Source organism: Nannospalax galili, unplaced genomic scaffold (assembly GCF_000622305.1).
Source record: "Nannospalax galili isolate Female #2095 unplaced genomic scaffold, S.galili_v1.0 scaffold706, whole genome shotgun sequence".
NCBI classification, from domain to species: Eukaryota; Metazoa; Chordata; class Mammalia; order Rodentia; family Spalacidae; genus Nannospalax; species Nannospalax galili.
In genome coordinates this window covers 643,630-667,265 of record NW_008354694.1, presented here as the reverse complement: position 1 = coordinate 667,265, position 23,636 = coordinate 643,630, and the positions used below count along the sequence as shown (strand labels likewise).

Below are 23,636 nucleotides of genomic sequence, written 5' to 3'. Positions count from 1 at the left end.
CACTAGTGTGGAGAGCTGAGACTGTACAGTGACGCTGTTAGAAAAGGAAATCAGAAAATATTCTACTGTTGCAGTCTTGTTTTGTTTTTGAGGCAGGGTCACATAGGCCCGTAGCTGCCTCAGACTTGATACACAGTGCAGGGTGACCCTGAAATTCTAATCCTCCTGCCCCTGCTTCCCAAGTGCATGCCAACATGCCTGGTGCTTTAAATAGAGTGAGCTGGGTGTGGGGGCACATGCCAGTGATCCCACGCAGGGAGCAGAAGTGGTAGGATCCAGGGTTCTAGGCCAACCGGGCTACATACATATGGAGAACTGTCTGAAAAAGAGATTGGGATAAAGATTAGTAGTAATAAAGACAGAATGTCAAAGATGTATTAATGAGCTTTAATCCTAGCACTCAGGAAGCAGAGGCAGGCAGATAGATCTCTGTGAGTTCAAGGCCAGCCTGGTCTACATCGGGAGTTCCAGGACAACTGGGGCTACAGGGAGACCCTGTCTCAAAAAGTCCTAAAAAAAGAGAGAGAAACATTTACACCTAACACAAAGTAACAGTCCCTAAAATGGCCGATGCGTGTTATGTCCTGCAGGTTGAGGTGCGAAGGTGGGTCTTGCTGATTTGACTTTGGTGTGGGCAGCTTTGCACCTTGTACTCATGTGGTCAGGTATCAAGTAGGACGTGGAGTCTGGGCTGTTGGGGTTGAGGTTGCTCTGCAGAGCTTCTGTTTTTCGGTTTGAGACAGGGTCCTGCCTTGTAGCCCAGGCTGGCCTTGAGCTTGCAATCCTGTCTTAGCTGTCCAAGTGCTGGATTCACAGGCATGAGCCACCATGCCTGGCTCTGTCTTTGCCCTCGCATGGAAAATGGGCCTTCATTTTAATATCTTTTAAAATACAGTTTTATTCTTGGAAACTCCGATGCGTGCGGACATTGCATTGTGGTGATGTTTACCCCGCTGCCGCTCCACCTTCATGTTTCACTTGGAAAGTTGTTACAGAAACACTGCGGATAGGAAGGGTGGGATGCGGAAGTGCATTCTTAGGGTTTTATTTTTCTCAACTATGTGCTTGTGTCTGTGGGTATGTGCACACTGTGTGTGGAAGCCCAAAGGACATCCGATCCCCTGGAGCTGGCCTTACAGGGCACCTGACATGGTGCTGGGAATGGACCACGGGTCCTCTGGAAGATAAGTTCCTGTTCTTAACCACTGAGGCATCTCTCCAGCCAGAGAAGTGTGTTTCTTAATCATAGTAAGCACAATTTTACCTTTTTTTTTTTTTTTGATTTGTGTGTGTGAGTGTATGCACACTTGTGTGCAGGATGGGATGTGTCCTGTATACACTTAGACGGAGTAGGGCACCAGATGTCCTCTGTCACATTCCACCTGTTCCTTTGAGACACTGTATCTCCCTAAACTCAGGGCTCACATGTTCTCAGGCTGGAAGCCAGCAGTCCTCCTGTCTTGTCGCTTGGACCTGGGGATACAGGAATATAGGAGGCCTGGTGGTCCTCATGATTGCCTAGTAAGCACCCGTAACCACTGAGCCATCTCTAGCTCCATAGTCGAATGTTTCAGTAGGAATAGAAATAGCGAGTGGCGGCTCACTTCTTCACCCTGTGGTGGTGCCATGTGCTGAATTCACACTGCCTCTTCACGTCTGTCCTCCCCCCCCTTTACATTTATTTACGTCTGCACCATGGCAGGTGTGTGGAGGGCAGAGACCATGGTGGGAGTCAGTTCTCTCCTGTCTACCATGTGGGTTCCAGGAGTCAAGCTCCTCACCTGCCCTAAAATATAACTAAAAAACTTTTGGGGGCTGGAGAGAATGTTAGACACTGAAATTATGATTTAGGTAGATCAGATGAAAGAGAAACAGACTAGAAAAATGAAAGCCCAGCACAGCGCCTGCAGCACTGGCTGCTCTTAGAGGACCCGGGTCTGAATCCCAGCACCCACATGGCTGGTAACAACCATGCATGACTCTAGTTCCCGGGAATCCGACACCCTACCTCTGTCCTCTGTGGGCATTGCGTGATATGTGTGTACTTACATACATGCAGGCAATACAGTCATACACATAAAAATATCCTTCTTCCCCCAATTCTTACCAGCATTTTTGTCATTTGTTTTCTTTTTTTTTTGGTCTTTTTGAGACAGGGTCTCCCTGTAGCTCCAGCTGCCCTGGAACTCACTATGTTGACCAGGCTGGCCCTGAACTCACAGAGATCTGCCTGCCTCTTCCTCCCAAGTGCTGGGATTAAAGGTGTGCACTACCACATCCGGCAAAAATAAATAAATTTTAAAAAGAACAAAACGCATTCTCAGGCTGGAGAGATGCTCAGCAGGTTAGTGCACTGGCTGCTCTTAGAGGACCCAGGTTCTGTTCCCAGCACACACGTGGCAGCTCATAACTACCTATAACTCCGGTTGCAGAAGCTTCTGCGGGCATTGTATGATGCGGGTGCACTTACATGCAGGCAGACACTCAGATGCATAAAGTAAAAACAGAAATCCTTAGTTTGGGGGCATGATGATGCATATCTTTAATCCCAGCATTTGGAAGGCAGAGGCAGGCAGGCCTGGTCTACATAGTTCCAGGACAGCCAGGGCTACACAGTGAGACCCTGGAAAACAAAACAGAAATCTTAAGAACATTCTTAGGTGTTACTATGTTAGTCATATGTTTCATGTTCCGGCCAGAGAAGAAGGTGAAGAGTTTATAGAGTGATATCAGCAGTGGGCTTCTGACAAGGCTCAGTACACAGTTTCGGTAGAATGGGGTCTTTTGGGCTGAAACTGCCAGAGAAGTTCTTGCTTGGTCTTGCTTGTTTTCTCCTTTCTCCTCCTTGGTTTTTGGACAGGCTCTCATGTAACCCAGTCTAGAGATGTCAAGCACTCTGTCACCTGAATTTCCCTCCCTTCTGTCTTCTGAGATGCTCTTGCTATTCGTTGTATACCCTACCCCCAGGCTGGCCTTGAAGTTGATCCTCCTTCCTCAGCCTCCCAGTGCTCAGGTAACGCCTGGGCCACTGTGGGCCTGCACCGTGTATACGGTGCTCAGGGAGGTGAGGTGAGGGTGTGGATCCCCTGGAACTGGAGTTACAGGTGGTTGTTAGCAGTGGTGTGAGTACTGGGTACTGAACTGGAGTCCTGCGAGAACAGTTAATGCTCTTTAACCCCTCAGCCATCTCTCTAGCCCAGATAGACCTTTTAAAACCTGAGAGTGATTAAGTTATTCAGAAAACTTGGATCCTACATTACTGTAGAACTTTTTTTTTGGCACGGTCTTGTTCTGTAGACCAGGCTGGCCCCAAACCTACAGAGATCTGCCTGCCTCTGTCTCCTAAGTGCTGGGATTAAAGGAGTTCACCACACCTGGAAAACTGTCTTCCCATTCTGTAGTTAGTCCTTGGTGCTGTATGGTGGCTTAAAAATTAGCCTTGGTTTCGGGGCAGGAGAGATGGCTCAGTGTGTTAAGAGCACTGGCTGCTCATGCGGAGGACCTGGGTTTGATTCCCAGCACCCACATGGAGGCTAACAACTGTCCATAACTCTAGTTCCAGGGCTTCTGATGCCTTCTTCTGACCTTCGGGCATTACGTGACACGGGTGCACTGATACATGCAGGCAATATACTCATACACATTAAAAATCAAGGGCTGGAGAGATGGCTCAGTGGTTAAGAACACTGGCTGTTCTTGCAGAAGACCCAGGTTAAAGTCCCAGCACCCATATGACAGCTAACAACTGTCCGTAACCCCAGTTCCAGGGGGTCCGACAGCCTCTTCTGTCCTCTGTGGGCATTGCATGACATGGGTGCACTTACCTACATGCAGGCAATACATGCATACACATAAAGTAAAAATAAAGATTTTAAAAATACATAAATAAATTATTCTGGGTTTTTAGGAAGGTGTGCATGACCAAGGCCCTGGGTACATGACCAGCACCGAAAAACAAAGGAAAAACCTTTAATTGCTTTAATAGATTCTTAAGTCATCAGGACTTTTTAAATGTGGAAAAGTTTTTAGAGATTTTTTTTTTAAGGCAGAGTTTGTTTATAATATAGAATTTGAGTTAACATGTTTTTAATTACATATTTGTATATCACCTAGATACATATCCTATCCTCCCCCCTCTTTTTTGAGAGACAGGGTCTCATTCTGTAGCTTCTGGCTGGTCTCAAATTCGGCTGTCCTCCTGCCTCAGCTCCCCAAGTGCTGTGATGCTGACGGGAACCCTGGTGCCCTGCTGTAGCTTTAAGAATCTCCAGTGTCCAGTCATTTTAAATTCTGAAGGATGTGGAGTTGGAGAATCTGAGCTTAGTTATTTCAGACTAGGGGTAGCGGGGCTTTGTGCACCTCCCTGGGACCCAGGATCTAAGTTTCTCTTTCTACTGGTTCTTCAGTGGCCAAGCCTGAGGGCAGACTGGTCTCCTGGTGTGAGGGAGCTGTTTCTTAGTCATCTAGGGCAGGGCTTCTCTGATGGGCCACACAGCTGTCTGCAGAGTTCATGCAGAGAACCATGTAGTCAAATAAAAACCCAAAACTCTGTTAAGTTTGCAGCTCAAGAGCAATGCAAGAAGTGGGGTGTGTCTGGACCCCCAGCCCTGGGAGGCTGAAGCTGGGGGATTGTGGCTTCCAGACCAGCCTGGGCTACAGAGTGATACTGCAGGACCCCCCTGCATGGTATAGCACCCACTAAAAAGAAAAGACTCATTCGCTTCAAAAGCCCCGAAGTTGCTTGGGCGTGGTAGTACACGCCTATAATCCCAGCATTTGGGAGGCAGAGGCAGGCAGATCTCTGAGTTCAAGGCCAGCCTGGTCTACATAGTGAGTTCCAGGCCAGCTGGGGCTACAGAGAGCTCGTTTCAAAAAAAAAAAACAAAACCCAGAACAAAAGTCCCACGTCCCATTTGACTACTATTCTCTTCTAACAGACTGAGGTGGCTGTGCTTGTGGGACAGATGAAAGAGCCACGACCTGAAAGGGGTGGTCTACTTAGTCCCTTCCCTCTATAGGAACTGGCTGGACAGAAAAGGTTGCTTAGGACTTGATATTTAGTGCTATGGTTTGAGTACTTGTGAGGATTGGACTTGAGGATTTTTCTTGCCCATATTTTAAACTGAGGTTGTGCACTATTAAACCTGAGTAACACAGGTGCCTTGGGGGAGATTGCCTGATCAGTGCTGCCTAGGCACCATATTTTGCAGAATTAATTGGAATAGATGGTGATTTCTTCTCTGGTACAGTAGTAGGTGCTGTACTTGGCTGTTAAATTCAGTGAAAATCTGAAAATCTCCTTTTTATGCTAACTGGATTTGTGTACATTTTAGTTTACTTGTATGTTTAAGTTTAGGATAATTCTTCTGTCTTCAAATAGGAAGGTGGACTGTCTGGCTTCCTATGTCTACTCATTGCAGATAGGGCACTGGACAAAGAAAGGACTCCATCTTGGTGAGCTTATTGGGGTTACTTACAGAAATAAGGGTGACATAAAGGTAGCTACAGCACCCAAAAGCCCACCCCAGCCTGAGGGCTTCTAGTTGACGGGAGCTCAGCTGGGCAGGGCTGGGCTGGGCGTGGTGGGGCATATGGCCGGGGAGGCCTTGTGAATCTTGTCCAGCTCAGCATCTTGCTGAAACCTGTAGGTTGCTTTACTTACTGAGTCTTGAAAATTTTTACTTCTTGAGTCTTTTCTTAAAAAATATCTATTATTTTTTATTTTACATACATGAGTGCCTGCCTGTATGGATGTGCACTTGTGTAGTGTAATGCGAGAGTAAGTCAGGCATCAAATTCCCCTGGAACTGGTGTTACAGACAGTTGTTAGCTGCCATGTAGGTGCTGGGAACCAAACCCTGGTCCTCTGGAAGCTCTCTGGGATGAAGGCCATGGATACTATGTAATGCTATCTCGTGTCAGATTGACAGGTGTCTTTGTAAGTGGTAGTATTAATTAGTAATTTTGAGCTATTAGGGATTAGTAAAATTTTTTCTTGTGAACTTTATATTATTTGATTTTGATAGCCCTTTATTTTCTATGATAAACTAATGCGCATGTTTAGAATTTTTGATTTGTAATTTTTTAATGTACATAAAATGTGTCTGATTCAAACTGACTAGGTAGAAAAATGAGATAAATTGTACCTGGGTGTCAAAACTATTATCTAAGATTACTGCCCTTGAGTCTAATACAGATGAGTAAGAACATCCTTAGACTTTTAGCAGTGGGATGCTCTTAAGTGACTTTAGTATTTGGTGCATGTTACGTGTTGGGATTTTTAGGTCTAGTGTAAGAACACTGCATACTTGGGGTGATTGACTTCCTCGCATTGGTTTTCGTTTCTTTTCATACGTTCCTCTGATTGCATTAGATCTGAACATGAACTCGGCCTCCCTGTGCTCTCATTTCCTCCCACAGCTGCTGAAGTGCTGGGTTGCACTGGCTCAGCAGCGTTCGGGCTTCAGGCTCTTGTGACTGGTGCATCTTCAGGCTGACCTTGCGTTGTGGTGTTGCTTTCCAGGTTGAACTGACCAAAGCAATGGTTATGGAGAAGCCTAGTCCCCTGCTGGTCGGGCGGGAATTTGTGCGACAGTACTACACACTGCTGAACCAGGCCCCGGACATGCTGCACAGGTATGGTCACGTGCCTCAGGGTCTCTGTGGGACAGTTCTCTGCATATTAGCACCCAGAAGTAGAATTTTAAAAAGAGCTTAAACAAAGACTTAACATTAATTTGTTCATTCTTAGAAAATGCTTGAGCACATAAAACTAGCCCTGTGTTACTTGGAGCATGTTGAAGACACAAGGCGTTTGCACTGATCTGCTTGAAGAAGTTTGGAGTATCTTTTTAGTAGGAGTGAAGCATCCTTGTTTTAAATTAAAACACAAGGCAGATCTGTGAGTTCCAGGCCAGCCAGGGCTACATCATGAGGCTCTGTCCAAACAAAACAAAAGCACAGGAAGAGTTTGATGTTGCTGAGAGGTCTCTGAAGGAACTCCTCCAGTTTCTGTGGGCATCAGTGTCGGGTAGTGTCCCCACAGATACTGGCACCTGCTGTCACAGAGCACCCCTCTCTGCAGCCATGTAGTTCCCTTGGGAGGGTAGCCTTCTGAGGTACATGCCCGAACCATCTCTTGTGCCCCTTACATCAAACAGGTGGAGGTGTTTGATCCCTGAGTCTTTGTCAGCAGTGAAGAAGTTTCAGGAAATGGGTCTTCAGCCTGCAGCAGTCTTTAAGATCAGATATAAGAATAGTAGTAGCAGTCAGCCACCCTTAAGGCTCAACCAGACAGAGCCTAACCTCCCCTAGATGTGAGCCTGAAATTTTCTGCTAATCTCACAAGACAATTCACTTTTGCTTAACGCAAGGCCATGTTCACTTCCTACCCTGTTGCTGCCCTGGGACTTAGGTCATCACTTCCTACCCTGCTGCTGCCCTGGGACTTAGGTCATCACTTCCTACCCTGCTGCTGCCCTGGGACTTAGGTCATCACTTCCTACCCTGCTGCAGGCCCTGGGACTTAGGTCTAAGACCCCTGTCATCTGTCTGGTGCATGAGAGCTGTTGCGTGCTTGAATTTAGGACCCTTGGCTACCTAATAGAGATAGAACTTGAGAAGGTATCAAAAGGGGCATGTGACTGTTAGAGACACTGAGGCAACTGAGAGGACAGCACCCACATTGGTTGGGTGTACGCTCTTCTTAACCTGAGTGCCCCTCCATTGACCAACCCTCCTTAAATCTATCTATGCTAAAAATCTCCATAAATTTCAACTCTGCCTAATTAAAAAGTTATAGTACAGAATGAGGGCAGCTTGGTGGAGCTCTCGCCTACATGTAATAAGCCTCGTGTTTGATCCCCAGCACCACAGAAGAAGAAAAGGAAAGGGCAGTTGTCTGTTACTGCTCTAAACGTTTTTTTAATCTATGTGCAAACTTTTTTTTTTTAATATGCAGCTTTTGAACCTTATTGATTGAAGAATTTCATCTGGGGACAGCACTTTCACAGGTCCGCCCTTGGTCAGTGGGGCCAGGATTTGGTAGCTGGTGCTGACAGAAAACCCTTGATTGCATCCTTGCCCTGTCTGTACCAGTGGCAGCTGTCTCTCAGGGGAACAGATGATTTTCTGATCTTTAAAGCTTTGTGTCTTTTTCTGCTGCTTGAACTTAAGTCTTTTCATCCCTTAAAATTTTTTTTTTCATAGTTTTTTGTTTGTTTTTTTGAGACAGGGTCTCCCTAGAGCCTTAGCTGACCTGGAACTTGCTATGTATGTAGTCCTGGCTGCCTTGATCTGAAGGATTTTTAACCTGCTTTTCACGTCTACTTGGGGAGAACAAGTGTTCAGGTGTCTGTTCCTCCTCCTTCCTTTTTTGTTGTGTTTTATGTCAAACTTTTATTCTGTCCTTAGACATGAGGTAGATTTGGAGTGTAAAAGACTGCATCATGGGGCTGGGGAGACGGCTCAGTGGTTACGAGCACTTGGCTGCGCTTCCAGAGGACACGAGTTTGGTTCCCAGCACCCACATGGCTCATAACTGGCCATAACTGTAGTTCTAGGGGATCCAGTGCCGCCTTCTGACCTCCATGGGCGTTGCATGACTGGAGTGCACTTACATGCAAGCAGCACACTCATACATATAAAATTAAAGAAATAGAATATTTAAAAAAGCAGCAGCAGCTGGAAGGGACGGCTCAGCAGTTGTGCTGTGCTACTTTGCTTTCTGTGGTGGTAAAACACTGAACAAAAGCAGTTTAGGGGACGGTTCCCAGTCCATCATGTAGGGAGGCCAAGGCAAGAACTTGGATGCTTACTGACTCGCTCCCCTGGCCTCATCAATCACCCCTCCTGAACAGCCCAAGCCCACCTGCCCGGAGGTGATGCCACCCACACTGGCTGGGCCCTCCTACATCAACCAGCAATCAAGAAGATGCCCCATAGATGTGCCCACAGGCCTAGCTGATGGAGACAGGTCCTCAGTTGGAGTTCCTTCTTCCCGAGTGTCTCCAGTTTGTGACACGTTGACGGGAACCAATCCGCACAGGGCTTAGGAGCACTGGCTGCTCTTGCAGAGGACCCAGGATGGTTCTCAGTGGCTTACTCACTTTAGAGAGTTTATTGGGAAGACATGAGGATGTCTGAACAGTGCTGCCGTTTGGTTGGCTTTTCCTTCCGTGTTTCTCTGACACAGTGTTTGAGGTGTAGTTGGGCTTAAGCTGTAGGGCCGTTAAAGCCCAAGGTTCTCGTGGCCTCAGCACAAGTTCTACCAGAACTGTTCCTAAAGCTGCCGTGTGTGCTTATTGGAACCACTCGTGTACCCTCAGGTAGAAAGAGGTCGACGCTCTAGTCCAGTTGGACAGCGGTTCTCACCGAGCTGCCTCCTTCCTTCCTCAGCAAAAGCAGGAACTGTGGTCTTAAGTCACTGACTCTTCTGAACAGAAAATCTGAGGACTCCCCCACCCCCAACATGACCATCCTACTTTGACACTTGGAACTGGAAAGTAGATGCACCTTGTTGGCTGGGACAAGTTCCATGTGGCATATGAAGATGCACAGGCACATGGCATTGAGTTGATGGTGCACAGACATGTGTCCCTCCCTGCCTTGAGTTGGACAGTGGATAGGTGCCAGCCTTGGAAAATAAACACCTGTTCCAGGGCTCCTAGATGATGACAAGTAAATTGTCTTCCTCTCACACAGATTTTATGGAAAGAACTCTTCCTATGTCCATGGGGGCCTGGATTCAAATGGAAAGCCAGCAGATGCGGTCTATGGACAGAAGGTGAGGACTGTAAATCATAGCGGCAGAGGACTCTGCAGGGTTGAGGAGGACACGTGACTGCCAGATTGGCTTGTAACTAAAGGCATCTAAAGGAAGTTAATTACTGTTTAATTCAGTGTTTGTTGAAATGCTTATGAGATATCACGTTGTTGATGTTGTATGACCTGTTGTGGAATTTTTTCTTACATAGCTGGTTTCAGCACAGGGATCATCATTTCCAAACTTTAAAAAAAAAAAGTGCTCAGGACAGTTATTCCATTTTTATTTTTTAATTTTTTTGAGACAGGATTTTGCTGTGTGTCTCTGGAACTTGGTTATGTGGCGCCACTGTGGCTATCCTGCCTCAGTCTCCCGAGTCCTGAGGTTGTACATACCTGTGGTTTTGTTACTGTTTTTCTTCTTCCTTTTTTTTTGGAGATGGGATCTCCCTGTAGCCCCAGCTGGCCTGAAAATAGCTATGTAGACCAGACTGGCCTTGGTCTCACAGAGATCTACCTGCCTCTGCCTCCTGAGTGCTGGGATTAAAGGCATGGGCTACCAGGCCTGGCCTTGAACAGTTTTTTTTTTTTTAAGAGGCTGAACTGTGGTCCCTGGGAATAGAGCACACATAGACAGTCTGAGGCTGACTGTTGTAACTTAAATGTGTGTGTTTACTTCATCTGTGTTGTGTTGGAGCATTTTAATCTTTTACATTTATTTTGTATGGTCAAGTGGGTAGTTGTGACTACCACGGCACTCTTGTGGAGGTCAGGGGACAACTTGCTGGAGGTCTCTCCTTCTACCAAGTGGGTCCTGCAGATCAAAGTCTGGTGTCAGGTTTAGCATTAGACACCTTTTACCTACTATGATATCACACCCCAGCCTGGACATTTTTTTGTTATTGGATATGGTATAGATTTTAAGACATTTTTTTTTGACAGTAGCTGCTGCATTATAAATGTTTTTGTATTGTTTTTCTTGTTACTGGGACACAATGCCTCACAGGCAGCTGAGGAGGGAGGGGTTTATTTTGGCTCATAGCATACAGTCCATCGTGGTGTGAGAGCAGGGCAGCAGGGGAGCGGGAGGCAGCTGGTCACCGTCTGCGGTCAGGAAGCAGAGAGATGGGTCTTGGTGCCTGCCCAGCTGGCTTTTTCTTCTGTTATGTTCAGGACTCCAGCCTGTGGTGTGGCCTCTTCCATTAGGAAGGGTCTGTGTACTACAGTTGATGTAGAATTCCCTCAGACACCCTAGAAGTCTGTTTCCTAGGATTCTAGGCTAACCATCATGAAAATACTTTTAGTCTGTTTTTATTGCTCTTTATAGATTGTGTTGAGAAACACAGCTGAAGGGTTTCTTGCAGGAGCCGGAGGTAGGGATGCGGGTCAAGCTACCTGGTATTTGCAACGTGAGAAAGTACAGGCATGGTTGGGGAGGAGCTGAAAGATCAGCCAGTCTGTTCTGGTGCTGGAAGCAGCCATCTTGCCAGTCAGACTGTGGCAAGGACCTGAGGGATTAACCCCTGCCTGATTCCTCAGGAAATTCATCGGAAAGTGATGTCACAAAACTTCACCAACTGCCACACTAAGATCCGCCACGTGGACGCTCATGCCACGCTCAATGACGGCGTGGTGGTGCAAGTGATGGGACTGCTGTCCAACAACAATCAGGCCTTGCGGAGGTTCATGCAGACCTTCGTCCTCGCTCCTGAGGTATGTGGCACAGTGGCTGCTGGACCGTGGAGTACTTGAAAAGTTGTGCGTGGTCTCCTAAAGACTTGGAAGCTTCACATTTTTGAAAAAAAAAAAAAATTAAATTTTTTGTGTATGAGTGTTATGCCTACATGTAAGTAAGTGCACCCATGTTGTGCAATGCCCTTGGAGACCAAAAGAGGGCATTGGATTCCCTGGAACTGGAGTTGAGGACGGTGGTTAGCTGCCATGTGGGTGCTGGCATTTGAACCTGGGTCTTCTGCAAGAGCAGCCAGTGCTCTACCTGCAGAGCCACCTCTCCAACCCCCGGAAGCTTCAGATGGGATGGTGTCCCTCGTTCTTCAGAGATGCCCAGGCCGCACTGGCCGTGTGTACCCCATTCTGCTTGTGCACCATCTTTTTCCTTCTTTTTTTTTGGTCTTTTTGAGACAGGGTCTCCCTGTAGCCCCAGCTGTCCTGGAACTCACTGTGTAGACCAGGCTGGCCTTGAACTCACAGAGATCCGCCTACCTCTGCCTCCCGAGTGCAGAGACTACAGCATGCGCCACCATGCCTGGCTTCCTTCTCATTTTATTTTATTACTGATTGTGTTTTTGAGACAGGATCTGCTGTATAGCCCCAGCTGGCCTGGAACTCTTGCTGGCCTCAAACTCAGAAAGATCACCTGCCTCTGCCTCATGAGTGCTGGGGTCAAAGGTGTGTGCCACCATGCCTAGAGCCTAGCTAGCCTGTAAACTTTGGAAAGAGTGACAGACATTGTGTTCATTCAGGCTGGGATTCCTGAACCCTCCCTGGTCCCTTGTCCTAAGGATAAGGAATTAATTCTCTCCTGTTACAAGAATCAGGAAATGCTGATGCTCTGTGACTGTTACTCAGAGGCCGGTATTTAAGTTGCAGAAAACATACCAGCACTGTCCTTCATAGTGATTTGTTTTTCTAGGTCCAAGATCCCTATGTAATTTTGTACTGTGTCTAGTGTTCGTGTCTCTAGTCTCCCATAGTTTGCTGTGCCTCCGTCTTTCCTCTTTAGGGCATTGACTTGAGGCGCACGGTCTCCTTTTTTGTTCACACTTGATGTATTTTTCTTCCCGTTCTGCTTTAAGGCAGCAGGGATGCTGAGTGACTGATTTCCATAGTTACTCCTCACTGAAACCTGTCTGCATAGCAGTGGAAAAGTGGCCCATTAAGGATTTGCCCAATACGTTTTCATCTGCATTGGTCTTAGAAATAACTTTCCATTTAGGACAGTAAAGATAATAACCCTATCTTTTCACCATTTTGGGGATTTTTGTTTTGAGGCAGCCTCATTATGTAGCCCAGCCTGGCCTTCTGTGAGCGTCCTGTCTCCGCCTCCCAGGTGCAGGGAATACAGAGACGCAGCACCAATGAGGATGTAGTCAAGATTTTTTGTTTTTAGTTTAAATTTTTATTTTATGTGTATGAGTGTTGTGTGCCTGTAAGTGCACCGTGTTGTGCAATGCCAGAAGAGGGCGTCAGATTGCTGAGAACTGGGGTTAAAGTGGGTTGTTAGCAACCTGCGTCCTGAAGTCCCAGCTGGCTTGAAGCTGACCTCTGCCTCCCAAGTGCCGGGGTTAAAGGTGTGCATCCCCACACACCGAGCTTATCCTTTGAGGGTATAGTCCATCAATGTGGGGAAGGCATGGTAACAGAACTGGTCAGACATGAGGGACCAGGGAGAGATGAATATTCATGACTCATCCTTTTTTTTTAAGTTTGGATAACAAGACTTGCTGACATTGCAGGGCTCAGTGGCCAACAAGTTCTACGTTCACAATGACATCTTCAGATACCAAGATGAGGTCTTTGGTGGCTTTGTTACGGAGCCCCAGGAGGGTGAGTATGAAACCGCAGGTGGGGCTCTGTGTGTTTGTACATGGCATTGGCAGACTTAAGAGAATAGGGGGTCCTTGAGTGCTTTTGTTATACTGTCTGTCCTCCATTAATAGTGTTTATCAAAGTGTGAAGCATCTGCAAAGATTGCCCTAGTTAGTGTTATCAGGTCACTTCATGAATGCTGGGAGAAAGACTCCTGGTTAGAAGTGAGCAAACTAGACAGGTTAGGGGCAGCACATTTCCACACTCCTTACGGCACTGCTTAGAAGGCCTAGGCCTGGCCTGCTAGCACTGAAAGGTGTGCAGCCCTAGCCGTGGAGTGGCCGTAAAGGTGCCTGCTCTCTGCTTGGGAGAAATGCTGCTTGCTAGTGAAAGGTGTAGATGAGAGGTGAAAGGTGGGTGTTGTGTGCAGGCACTGACCTGCGGTGGATTCCCCAGGACCAGTGTTTGAACATTCTCTGCACCGGTCCTGAGTGGTTTCTGTGCCTGTGTAGAGCACAGCTTTAAATACAGGTGCAGGTACATCAGGTGCAGTTTTTCCCATGCTGAGTGAGTAATGGCTCATAGAGGGAGGGCCTGGCTAGGACGCCCGAGATGATGCTCTTTTGTCAGTTCCTAATGATCGTCTGCTCTGTTGACCTTGCTCCACGGTGCTTCTTCCAAAGTCTGGCCCTTCAGTGAAGGGGTTTCCTGTCTGTCTTTGTCTTACTGTTTGGCCATCCCTGGGAACGTTGGGTATAAACTTACTCAGATCCATCCTCTGTCTCTGGGGCCTGGGCCCAGGGGAGAGTATCTGGCCACCCTGATCAGATTGTGTGACCACAGCTGTGCCAGGGAGGCTGCATGGACTTGGTTCTGAAGTCTTGATTCCTAGTTTGCTTGGCTGCACAAGGCCTTCCAGCCTGGCCTTTGTGACTAGCACAGACACTCCTCCAGACCTTTCTTCACTTTTGTTACATGGTTGATTTTCTCAGCTAAGACATCAGATGTGAGGGTGCTGAGCCCACTGCTGAAGATGGGTCTCCTCCATTCAAGGCAGATTAAGAAGCCCACAGCAGGTGTGCTAGTTACCATGATAAAATGCCCTGGCCAAAAGCAGCTTGGAGCAGAAAGGGTTTAATTTGGCTTACAATTCCAGGATAGAGTCCATGGGGCAAAGGCAGGGCAACTGGAGCAGGAAACGGCTGGTCCAGCACATTGTATCCCCATGTAGGAAGCCGAAGCCTTTTGTAAATATATTTTTTTTTAATTTAAGAATCTTTGTTCTTTTTTTTTTTTAATTTAAAAATTTTTTTTTTTTTTTTTTTTTTTTTTTTTTGTCTTTGAGACAGGGTTCCCAGCTATCTTGGAACTCACTGTGTAGACCAGGCTGGCTTGAACTCACAAAAATCCGCCTGCCTCTGCCTCCCAAGTGCTGGGATTAAAGGCGTGCGACACCCTGCCTGGCTTAAGAATCTTTGTTCTTAAAACACTTAATTTTACACTTAATGTCTGTGCCCTGACTTTACCAAATTGCCAAGTTTTCGTAACTATGTGTGTGTCTTGTGACTTGTTGTGACCACAGTGGGTATTACAGAAGCTTGTGAAACTTGTGAATTCAGTAATCAGAAGTATTTCAAAAATGTTTTTGTTGCTTAGAATCTGAGGAGGAAGTAGAAGAACCGGAGGAAAGGCAGCAGACACCGGAGGTGGTACCTGATGATTCTGGAACTTTCTATGATCAGACTGTCAAGTAAGGAAACCTCTTCACCTGTCCAGGGTTGTAGTAAGAACTGAAATTGTGTTGCAGACAGCTGTCTTCTGAGCCTCAGACTCAGGAATCTGGAAAGGTCTGGAGCTCTGCCCAGTGGGTGGCATGCACCTCTAGTGTGCATGTCCTGGGCTTGTCTGTGAGCTAGTGTGGCATAGGCAAGAGGTGGGTTTGGGGTCCCAAGAAAATGACCACATAATCCAAAGTATTCTGCAGGCCAAAAAGTTTGACTTCTGCAGATGGGTGTCAAGTGACTGAATCCAATAAGCACGGCTGGCGAAGATGACCTCTCCCTTTGGTACTAGTGAGAAAGAAAACGTGGCTGTCCCCCTAGTCTGGGTGTAGCAGTATAGTGTAACCCGATTGGCCAGTTTAAAGGGAAGAGGGCATTTTAGTAAGAGACTTTTTAAAAAAAATATTTTATTTATTATTTTAATTTTATGTGTATGAGTGTATTGTCTGCATGTATCTGAGTACACTGGCGTCATGCAGTGCCTCAGAGGTCAGAGAGGGTTTCAGAGTCCCCTGGAACTGGAGTTAAGGACGTTTCGTAGCCACCATGTGGGTGCTGGGAATCGAACCAGGGTCTTCTGCAAGAGCAGTCAGTGCTCTTAACTGCTGAGCCATCTCTCTAGCCCCTCTAGTAAGAATCTTTAAAACTTGCGGACTTGGGATTTCAACATGGAGCCAGAGTCATACAAGTAAAGTGGGGGGAGGTGGTTGTGGATGAGAAAACAAGAACTATAGTGCTACAGTTACGTTTGGTGTGTTAAGAAACAAACATCATGGGGCTGGAGAGATGGCTCAGCAGTTAAGAACACTGGCTGCTCTTGCAGAAGACCCAGGTTTGAATCCCAGCACCCACATGGCAGAACCATCTGTAACTCCAGTCCTGGGGATCTGGCACCCTCTTCTGTCCTCTGAGGGCATTGCACAACACAGGTGCACTTAACCTACATGCATGCATAATACTCATACACATAAAGTAATAAATAAATGTTAAAAAAGAAACATCATTAAGATTTATAATTACAAATTATAATTATTAGCTCCTTAACAGAGACAGTGAAAAAGACAAGCACATCGTTTTAAAATGTTTTTAACAGTCAGGATCTCATCTCTTACATTTATTTTTATGTATTGGAAAAAAGAAAAAACTAGTCTGCATGATAGGAGGTTAGAGTCCGAGTAACTTGAATACATACATTAACCTCACACAAATGAAAGTAAAAGAGTCTCAGGCTGGGAAGAGCAAACTGGAGATAAAGGAAATGCAGATTAAGGTTAATTCTTAGCCTCTTAATTTGCAATGTAAAGGTTAAAACTCCCTTTGAAAAGAAAGACAATACATTCCATTTAAATTTCTTTTTTTTCTTTTTTTTTTTTTAATTTTTAAATATGCCAGGCGTGGTGGCACACGCCTTTAATCCCAGCGCTTGGGAGGCAGAGGCAGGTGGATCTCTGTGAGTTCAAGGCCAGCCTGGTCTTATAGTGAGTTCCAGGCTGCTAAGGGGAGATCCTGTCTCAAAAAGAGAAAAAAGTATCTGAGCAAACTAAGCCAGAAAGCAGCGCTCCCCAGCTCCCGTTTGCAGGCTCCTACCTGGCTTCCCTCAAAGGTGGGCTGCCACTTGGAAGAAGTAATAAACCCTTTCCTCGAGTTGTTGAGAGTATTTTATTACAGCAACAGAACATAGATCAGGACGCTGGGAAATCAGCATGCACCACTTTATGTAGGTAGCTAAAGTGGTAATTTAACCAGAGAAACCCAAAAGCTAAGTAATAAATAATTTCTTAGCCCAATTCAGATTATAGCAAACACCTATAATCTGAATACTGAGGAGGCTGAGTGGGGCAGAAGGACTGACCACAGCTCAGTGCCCAGGCCCCATGTGGTAGGAGAGAACTGACTCCCGAAGTGGTCCTCCAGGGGCACCCCACAGCATGGCCCTCCCTCCCCTGTCCTGAAGAAATGAGTGTTTAAAAGACAGCCTGGGGCTGGAGGAATGGCTCGGTGATTAGGGCCCTTGTTGCAGAGTACCTGGTTTCTGTTGCCAGCACCCACATATCTACTCAAAACCAGCCACCTGTAACTTCCCACTCTGGGCCTCAGGCACCTGCTTGCATATAGTGCTAATACATAAGCTCAGACACATACACCAAAGAATCTTTTTTTAAAAAAAGGGCAGCCTGTGCCGTGTAACAAACTTGCTAAAAAATCTTTTCATTACCTCAAACGGTGAGTGTGGTGTTGGCCTTTATTCCCCTGCTTCTGGGGGCAGAAATAGGTGGTGGAATAGAGATGCTTGCTGTTGCCATGTGACACCTCGAGTGTCCACAGTGCCCAGAAGTCCCTCAAGTGACTGTCAAGGAGTGGTTGGTCATGCCCTGATCATATTGCTAGGCACACTGTGTCTGGTGAAAATGAAGATTATATCTCACCACAGGCATACTGTGGGGTGCCAGAGCAGAACCAGACTTGGGCCGCATGCTCAGTGACTTGTGTGGAGGTAGGACCGTGGTTCTGAGGCCCAACTGACGTCTTCTGTCTTAGAATTCCTTGTGTGTTTTTATGTGGCTGAAGCCACAAGCTACAAAATTGACTGTCTTAGGTTCTTGGAGACTGGCTGGCCTGGTGCTGTGGGTAGGTCAGGCTGCCTTTCTCAGTCTTGATGATGTGACGGACGTCTGTTAGGAGGAACACCTTTCTCTTTGCCCAGCCCAGTGGGTGTGAGGGGTTTATGATATAAAGTAAATTGTAACAGTAGTGAATTCTGGCTTAACTAGAGTCAGGTTGACTCTGCTTTGATTCATTGTTTTCATCAGAAATTAGCAAACAGCTTTCTCATTTTAAGATGTGTGTGGAGTGCCCCCCCAAATTCTTTTAAGCGCGTGCCCTTGTTAGTGTTTGAGACAGGATCTCTCTGTAGCCTCAGCTGGTCTGGAACTCACCAGGGTGGCCTCTGTCTCAGATATATGCCTGCTAGGATTAAAGATGTGGGCCAGGACACCCAGCTCTGAGATCTGTTTGGATGAAGGGAGGTTTTGTTGCCTTTTTTGGTGCTAAGGCTCCAGCTCAGGGTCTTGCTTAGTGTGTGCTTAGTTAACCATTGAACTGTAGAACAGCCCCAGAGCTGTTTTTCTGCAGCTGTTAGATGCTTGGGGCTGTCTTGATTAATCACTGGGGACAGAATGATACTTCCCAAGTTGTCTCCCATGAAGCAATGACTTGGAGGAGCACCTGGAGGAGCCTGTTGCTGACCCCGAGCCCGATCCTGAGCCAGAACCAGAGCAAGAGCCCGTGTCTGAGATTCAGGAGGAAAGGCCCGAGCCGCCGTTGGAGGAAGCCACCCCGGAGGACGCACAGAAGAGCTCCTCCCCAGCACCAGCCGACACTGCCCAGGCAGCGCAGGAGGACCTACGGGTACGGAGCGGCCAGTGCGACTTCCTTTGAACTGCTTGTAGTTTATTTATTGTTGTGTGGAGGGTCAGTATCAGGGCCTTGGATTTGTGTGTACGCTAGGCATGTGTTCTACCGCAGACCCCCACTTCCATTCCAGTAGGTTTGTGTTTGACCTCAGACGCCATACGATCCCCCGCCTTCACCTCCTGAGTGCTAGGGTTGTAGTTTGGGGCCACCATGCCCAGTATATGCAGTGCTGGGAGAGGAAGCCAGGACGTCGTGTGTGCTGGGCAAGCGCTCTGTTTATGCAGCTCTTCAGCAGTTTCTGTTTGAAAACCTATTTTCTTCTTTGTAATTGGTTAACCTTTTCTTTTTCTATTTTGTCCCTATTCTATTCTGGCCTGGAACTCGCTCTGTAGACAAGGCTGGCCTTGAACTCACAGAGATCCGCCTGCCTCTGAGTGCTGGGATTAAAGGCGTGCGCTACCACGCCTCTACGAATCTCATTGTATAGCCCAGGCTGGCCTCACTGTAGTCCAGGCTGGCTTTGAACTCATGATCCTTCTGTCTTAGTGCCTCAGGTATTGGGATTATAGGTATTGGCTACTGCTTATTTCCAAGAAATTTTAGTACTAAGTCTGTGAGTAGGTGAACGACATCTGCGGGTGCACGCAGACTCTTCTGCCTGTGAGTGAAGTGGACTCGTACGGGAAAGCAAGAGCTGATGGCTTGTGTCACTTTGCTGTGTCCTTGTTCTCTTAGACATTTTCTTGGGCGTCTGTGACTAGTAAGAACCTTCCTCCCAGCGGAGCCGTCCCTGTGACGGGGATCCCACCCCATGTCGTTAAAGTGCCACCACAGGTAAGGTCCTCGGGTTAAGGGCTTCCAGCAGATGTGGTAGTGAGATTCAGCAGAGGCTTGGAGAATAGGAGCCCAGTGTGTAGGGAAGAGGGGAGGGTACTGCAAAGGGGTAGTGAGTTGAACGTGTCACCTGCCAGAAAGTGGTTGGTTGTTTTGCTTTATTTTGTTTGGTGTGGGGGGAATTACTTTCTTTTTTAAGTTTTTTTCAATTATGTATAAGTGTGAGTCTGTGCATAGGTGGAGTGCCAGGTGGTTGTGAGCCATACGATGTGGGTGCTGGGAATCAAGCTAGAGTCCTGCAAGAGCAGCCATCTCTCCAGGCCAATACTTTGTTTTCATGTGGGTGGATGCATGCTTCCTGTGTATATATGTGGAGGCCAGAGGTCAACTGTGGGTGTCATTCCTCAGGAGCTGGGCTCCTTGTTTTTTTGAGTCCTGAAGTTCTCAGATTAGGCTAGGTTGGCTGGCCAGTGAGTCCCAGGGATCTGCCTGTTTCTCTGCCATACCAAACTGGGATTGTTAATTTCTAGTTTAAACCTTTTCTGTTAAGATCACAAGTGACTGAGAGATGGCTTAGTAGTTAAGAGCACTTACTGCACTTACAGAAGGCTTGGGTTTGAGTCCCAGCACCCACACGGTGGCCCGTCTTTGGCCTCTTTGGGCTCCTGCACATATGTGGTACATAGAAGCTCATGCAGACACACATACATGCACATAAATTTAAAAAGAAAAAAAAAATTGACAGAAAGTACCTGTCACCAAGGCTGACAACCTGAGTTTGATCCCTGGGACACACATGTATGTGTGTGGTATGCATGTACCCACATATAACACACATGCACACACATAATGTAATTTAAAAGATTTTTAATGAAATAAATTTAACAAAATAAGCTCAGCGACTTCGGTTTTGCATAGAGAGTAATCTGTAACCTTTTTTAGCCCCGTCCAGAAGCGAAGCCCGAATCTCAGATCCCACCACAGAGGCCTCAGCGAGATCAAAGAGTTCGAGAGCAGCGAATAAATATCCCTCCCCAGAGGGGACCCAGGCCAAGTAAGTGCTCACAGGGGTGGTTTTTGTGGCCTGGGTGGTTTTGAGGTGAGAGATTGTCAGACTGCCTGGTACTAGTCAACTTGGGGCAGGACGAGTTAGTGTCTGCTGTGGCTTCACTAGTGCAGAGGGAAACTTGCCCCTATGTACAGCCTCTGAGTTTCTTGTTTCTGTCTCTGAAGTCCGAGAGGCTGGTGAGCAGGGCGACGTGGAGCCTCGCAGGATCGTGAGGCACCCCGACAGCCACCAGCTGTTCATTGGGAACCTTCCGCACGAGGTGGACAAGTCAGAGCTGAAGGATTTCTTCCAAAGTAGGTGCTGAGTCTCAGCTCTGCCGAGAGCCTCTGGTGGCTCTGTGAGCGAGTAGTGAGGGGTGGACTGCTCAGTGACATTGCTTAGCCCTGCTAGGTAAATGTCGTTTCCACTATATTGTGATTTTTCTAGCCCCTAAACCTTGAACACGGCCACAAAGTAACACTTCCTGAGTGTGAGCACCGCACCCAGTGAATTCCACCCAACCTTAGTGTCAGGAACTTTAGGCGTGCTATGGTGCTGCAGAGTTCCTTTGGGTGTGTACAGGGACCGAGTGTGGCCTACGTGAATTGTAGGTTTAGACTTGGGTCCAAAATTAAAAAACAGTAACAAAACCCCATAAGCTGGTGCACTTACAGTCTCAGAAGAGTTTTGTCTAAATAGTTTGGTCTTTTTGAATCAGCTGATCTGGAACTCTGTACGTAGACCAGGCTGGCCCTGAACTCACAGAGATCTGCCTGCCTCTGCCTCCTGAGTGCTGGGCTTCAAGGCTTGCACCACCATGCCTGGCTGTATTTTGCATTTTTTAATATAAAGTTTTTGAAATCAAGTGTGTACTTTAAATTCCCAGCGCATCTTAGTTTGACAAGCGAGATTTGATTGCCCAGCGGAATCTGTCTAGATATTACTACTGTGTGCTCACATTCAGTGCTCCCAAGTGCTAAGGGGTCATCTGAGGATCTTCTTCATGTGTAGATTATGGGAACGTGGTGGAGCTGCGCATTAACAGTGGCGGGAAGTTACCCAACTTTGGTTTTGTCGTGTTTGATGATTCGGAGCCTGTTCAGAGGGTCCTCAGCAACAAGGTAAGAAGTTTCCACCTTGGTTTTCTTTCACTGTGAGGGTGCTTGTCTTGGTTTATAGGAGTCTGTTTATTCTTTACATGTGAGCTTGCTGGCTTCAGTGCTCATCGCCTTATTAAAAGTCAGACCTGCCGGGAGCTGTGACTGATCCTTTCAGTCAGGTTTGGTTTTTTTTTTGATCTTTTTGAGACAAGGTCTCCCTGTACTCCAGCTGTCCTGGATTCGCTGTGGAGACCAGGCTGGCCTCGAACTCACAGAGATCCACCTGCCTCTGTCTCCTGAGTGCTGGGATGAAGGGCGTGCGCCACCATGCCTGGCTTTCAGTCAGTTTTTTGTGTGTTGAGAAATCACTTCTGTGAGACTGATGGCCACTGTTTATGGCCTTGAACTGGTATGCACTGGTGTGTACTGGTTTTGTGTTTGGACTCCCTCCCCAGCCAGGAGGTCTTCCCTCTTTCATGTTGTGACAGGCACAAGAGCTGTAGTCCTTCTTTAATTCTATCTTCAAGTAACTTTAATGGTGTATTTACATGAAGTGTATGTACTTGCATAAATACATACAATACTATATTCTTATGTGAAGAGGTTTTATCCTGAGTCCCTCAGGCCACCAAGAAGACAGCAATCTTTATAGCATTGTGTCTGTGGGAAGTTTGGTTTAGTAATACAGTAGATATGCTGTGGTGCTGGGTTTGGGGTTTTTTTATTTTTTATTTTTTATTTTATGTGTATGAGTAGTGTATAGCCTGCGTGTATGTGAGTGTGCCTGTGTGGTGTAATGCCCTGGAGGTCAGAAGAGGGTCATGTGAACTGTATCCAGGGCCTCTGCAAGAGCAGTCAGTGCTCTTAACCACAGAGTCATCTCCAGCCATTTTTTTGTTTACAGTTTTTGTTTTTGTTTTTTTTGAAACAGAGTCTTTCTTTATAGACTAGGCTGGTCCTGATCTCGAAGTTTGCCTCTGCCTCCCAAGTGCTGGGTTTAAAGGTGTGCATGTACCCGGCTGACATTCCCAGCATGTGCGTGTGCGTGTGCGTGTGTGTGTGTGTGTGTGTGTGTCCACATGTGTGCAGTACCTGTAGAAGCCAGAAGAGGGCATCAGACCCCTTGGCTCTGGACAACTCAAACACAGTAAGCAAACCCTGTAAGGTGACGTAGTTAGTCTCAAGGCTGTGAGCAGCAGTGCTCTTAACCGCTCACCCTCTCAGCCCTGCTTTGTGTGTTTGATAGTCACAGTCTCCCAGTGCTTTAAGTCTGGTCTCGATTCTTACAGCCCATCATGTTCAGAGGCGCCGTCCGCCTGAATGTGGAGGAGAAGAAGACTCGAGCCGCCAGGGAAGGGGACCGTCGGGATAACCGCATTCGGGGACCTGGAGGCCCCCGAGGTGGGCTGAGTGGTGGAATGAGAGGCCCTCCCCGCGGAGGCATGGTGCAGAAACCAGGGTTCGGTGTAGGCAGGGGGATTGCTCCGAGGCAGTGAATTGCTCAGCACGGATCTTCACGCAGCACACAGCCCCAGCTCCTGCAGCATGGTGAATTTCTTCAGCCGGCCTTTGGTGTCTTGGAGTAGTCTGTTATAAACTGCTTGAGTCTGTACAGTTTTCTTTCTCTGTGTTCGAGGTGTGTGTTCCACCCCGTCCCGTCCTCTCCCGACCTTTAGTCCTTCACTTCAGTTTTCTGGACTGATACTTTAGGAATAATAGATTTTTAAAGAAGAAGAAGAAGAAGAAAGACTAAACTTCCTGCTCTCTTTGCATATACAGACTTCCCCAAAGGAGCGATTCTGGCTTACCACTGACGTTGGGATATTTCGTTCATTGGAATATTTCTTATTTTCTACACGCTCGAAGCCTGTGAGACACAGGATTTGATAAACATTTTGGAAGCAGGAAAAGTCCAAATTGTTTAAGTTACAACCACCTTCTGATGTGGAAAAATTGCCATTTGGAAGCCCTTGCTGGTGTGGGTAACCGAATAAAAGGTGTTAATGGAACTCTCTTTTCTGATATGTGATTACCAAACAATTCTAAAACCTCCTGTTTTTAATTGGATTTTAAATTGTGATGTAGGTCTTCGATGTCTAGAACGCAGCTGAGGACTTTCTTGAACTGTTAGTTTTTTTTTTTTTTTGA

At 46.9% G+C, this 23,636-nt stretch overlaps 1 protein-coding gene and 2 non-coding genes across 4 annotated transcripts in view; all 3 read left to right on the top strand.

The window, feature by feature from the left end:
• The window catches only part of G3bp1 (G3BP stress granule assembly factor 1), a 32,603-nt gene extending 9,109 nt beyond the window's left edge, over positions 1–23,494 (top strand). For both annotated transcript variants that reach the window (XM_008851862.3, XM_008851861.3), the window contains exons 2-12: positions 6,524–6,636; positions 9,703–9,784; positions 11,302–11,475; positions 13,239–13,329; positions 14,968–15,061; positions 18,299–18,500; positions 19,242–19,340; positions 20,283–20,394; positions 20,574–20,702; positions 21,400–21,509; positions 22,778–23,494. In XM_008851862.3, coding sequence (XP_008850084.1) covers positions 6,542–6,636; positions 9,703–9,784; positions 11,302–11,475; positions 13,239–13,329; positions 14,968–15,061; positions 18,299–18,500; positions 19,242–19,340; positions 20,283–20,394; positions 20,574–20,702; positions 21,400–21,509; positions 22,778–22,984 — 1,395 coding nt within the window. In that variant the 5' untranslated portion in view covers positions 6,524–6,541 and the 3' untranslated portion in view covers positions 22,985–23,494. The remainder of the gene's footprint in view (positions 1–6,523; positions 6,637–9,702; positions 9,785–11,301; positions 11,476–13,238; positions 13,330–14,967; positions 15,062–18,298; positions 18,501–19,241; positions 19,341–20,282; positions 20,395–20,573; positions 20,703–21,399; positions 21,510–22,777) is intronic.
• Positions 4,906–5,039, top strand: LOC115067490. The gene has a single exon (XR_003846902.1). It is a non-coding gene; the product is annotated as a small nucleolar RNA SNORA29 (small nucleolar RNA).
• On the top strand, positions 7,998–8,124 carry LOC115067489. Its single transcript, XR_003846901.1, has one exon. It is a non-coding gene; the product is annotated as a small nucleolar RNA SNORA30/SNORA37 family (small nucleolar RNA).
• Positions 23,495–23,636: the final 142 nt, after the last annotated feature.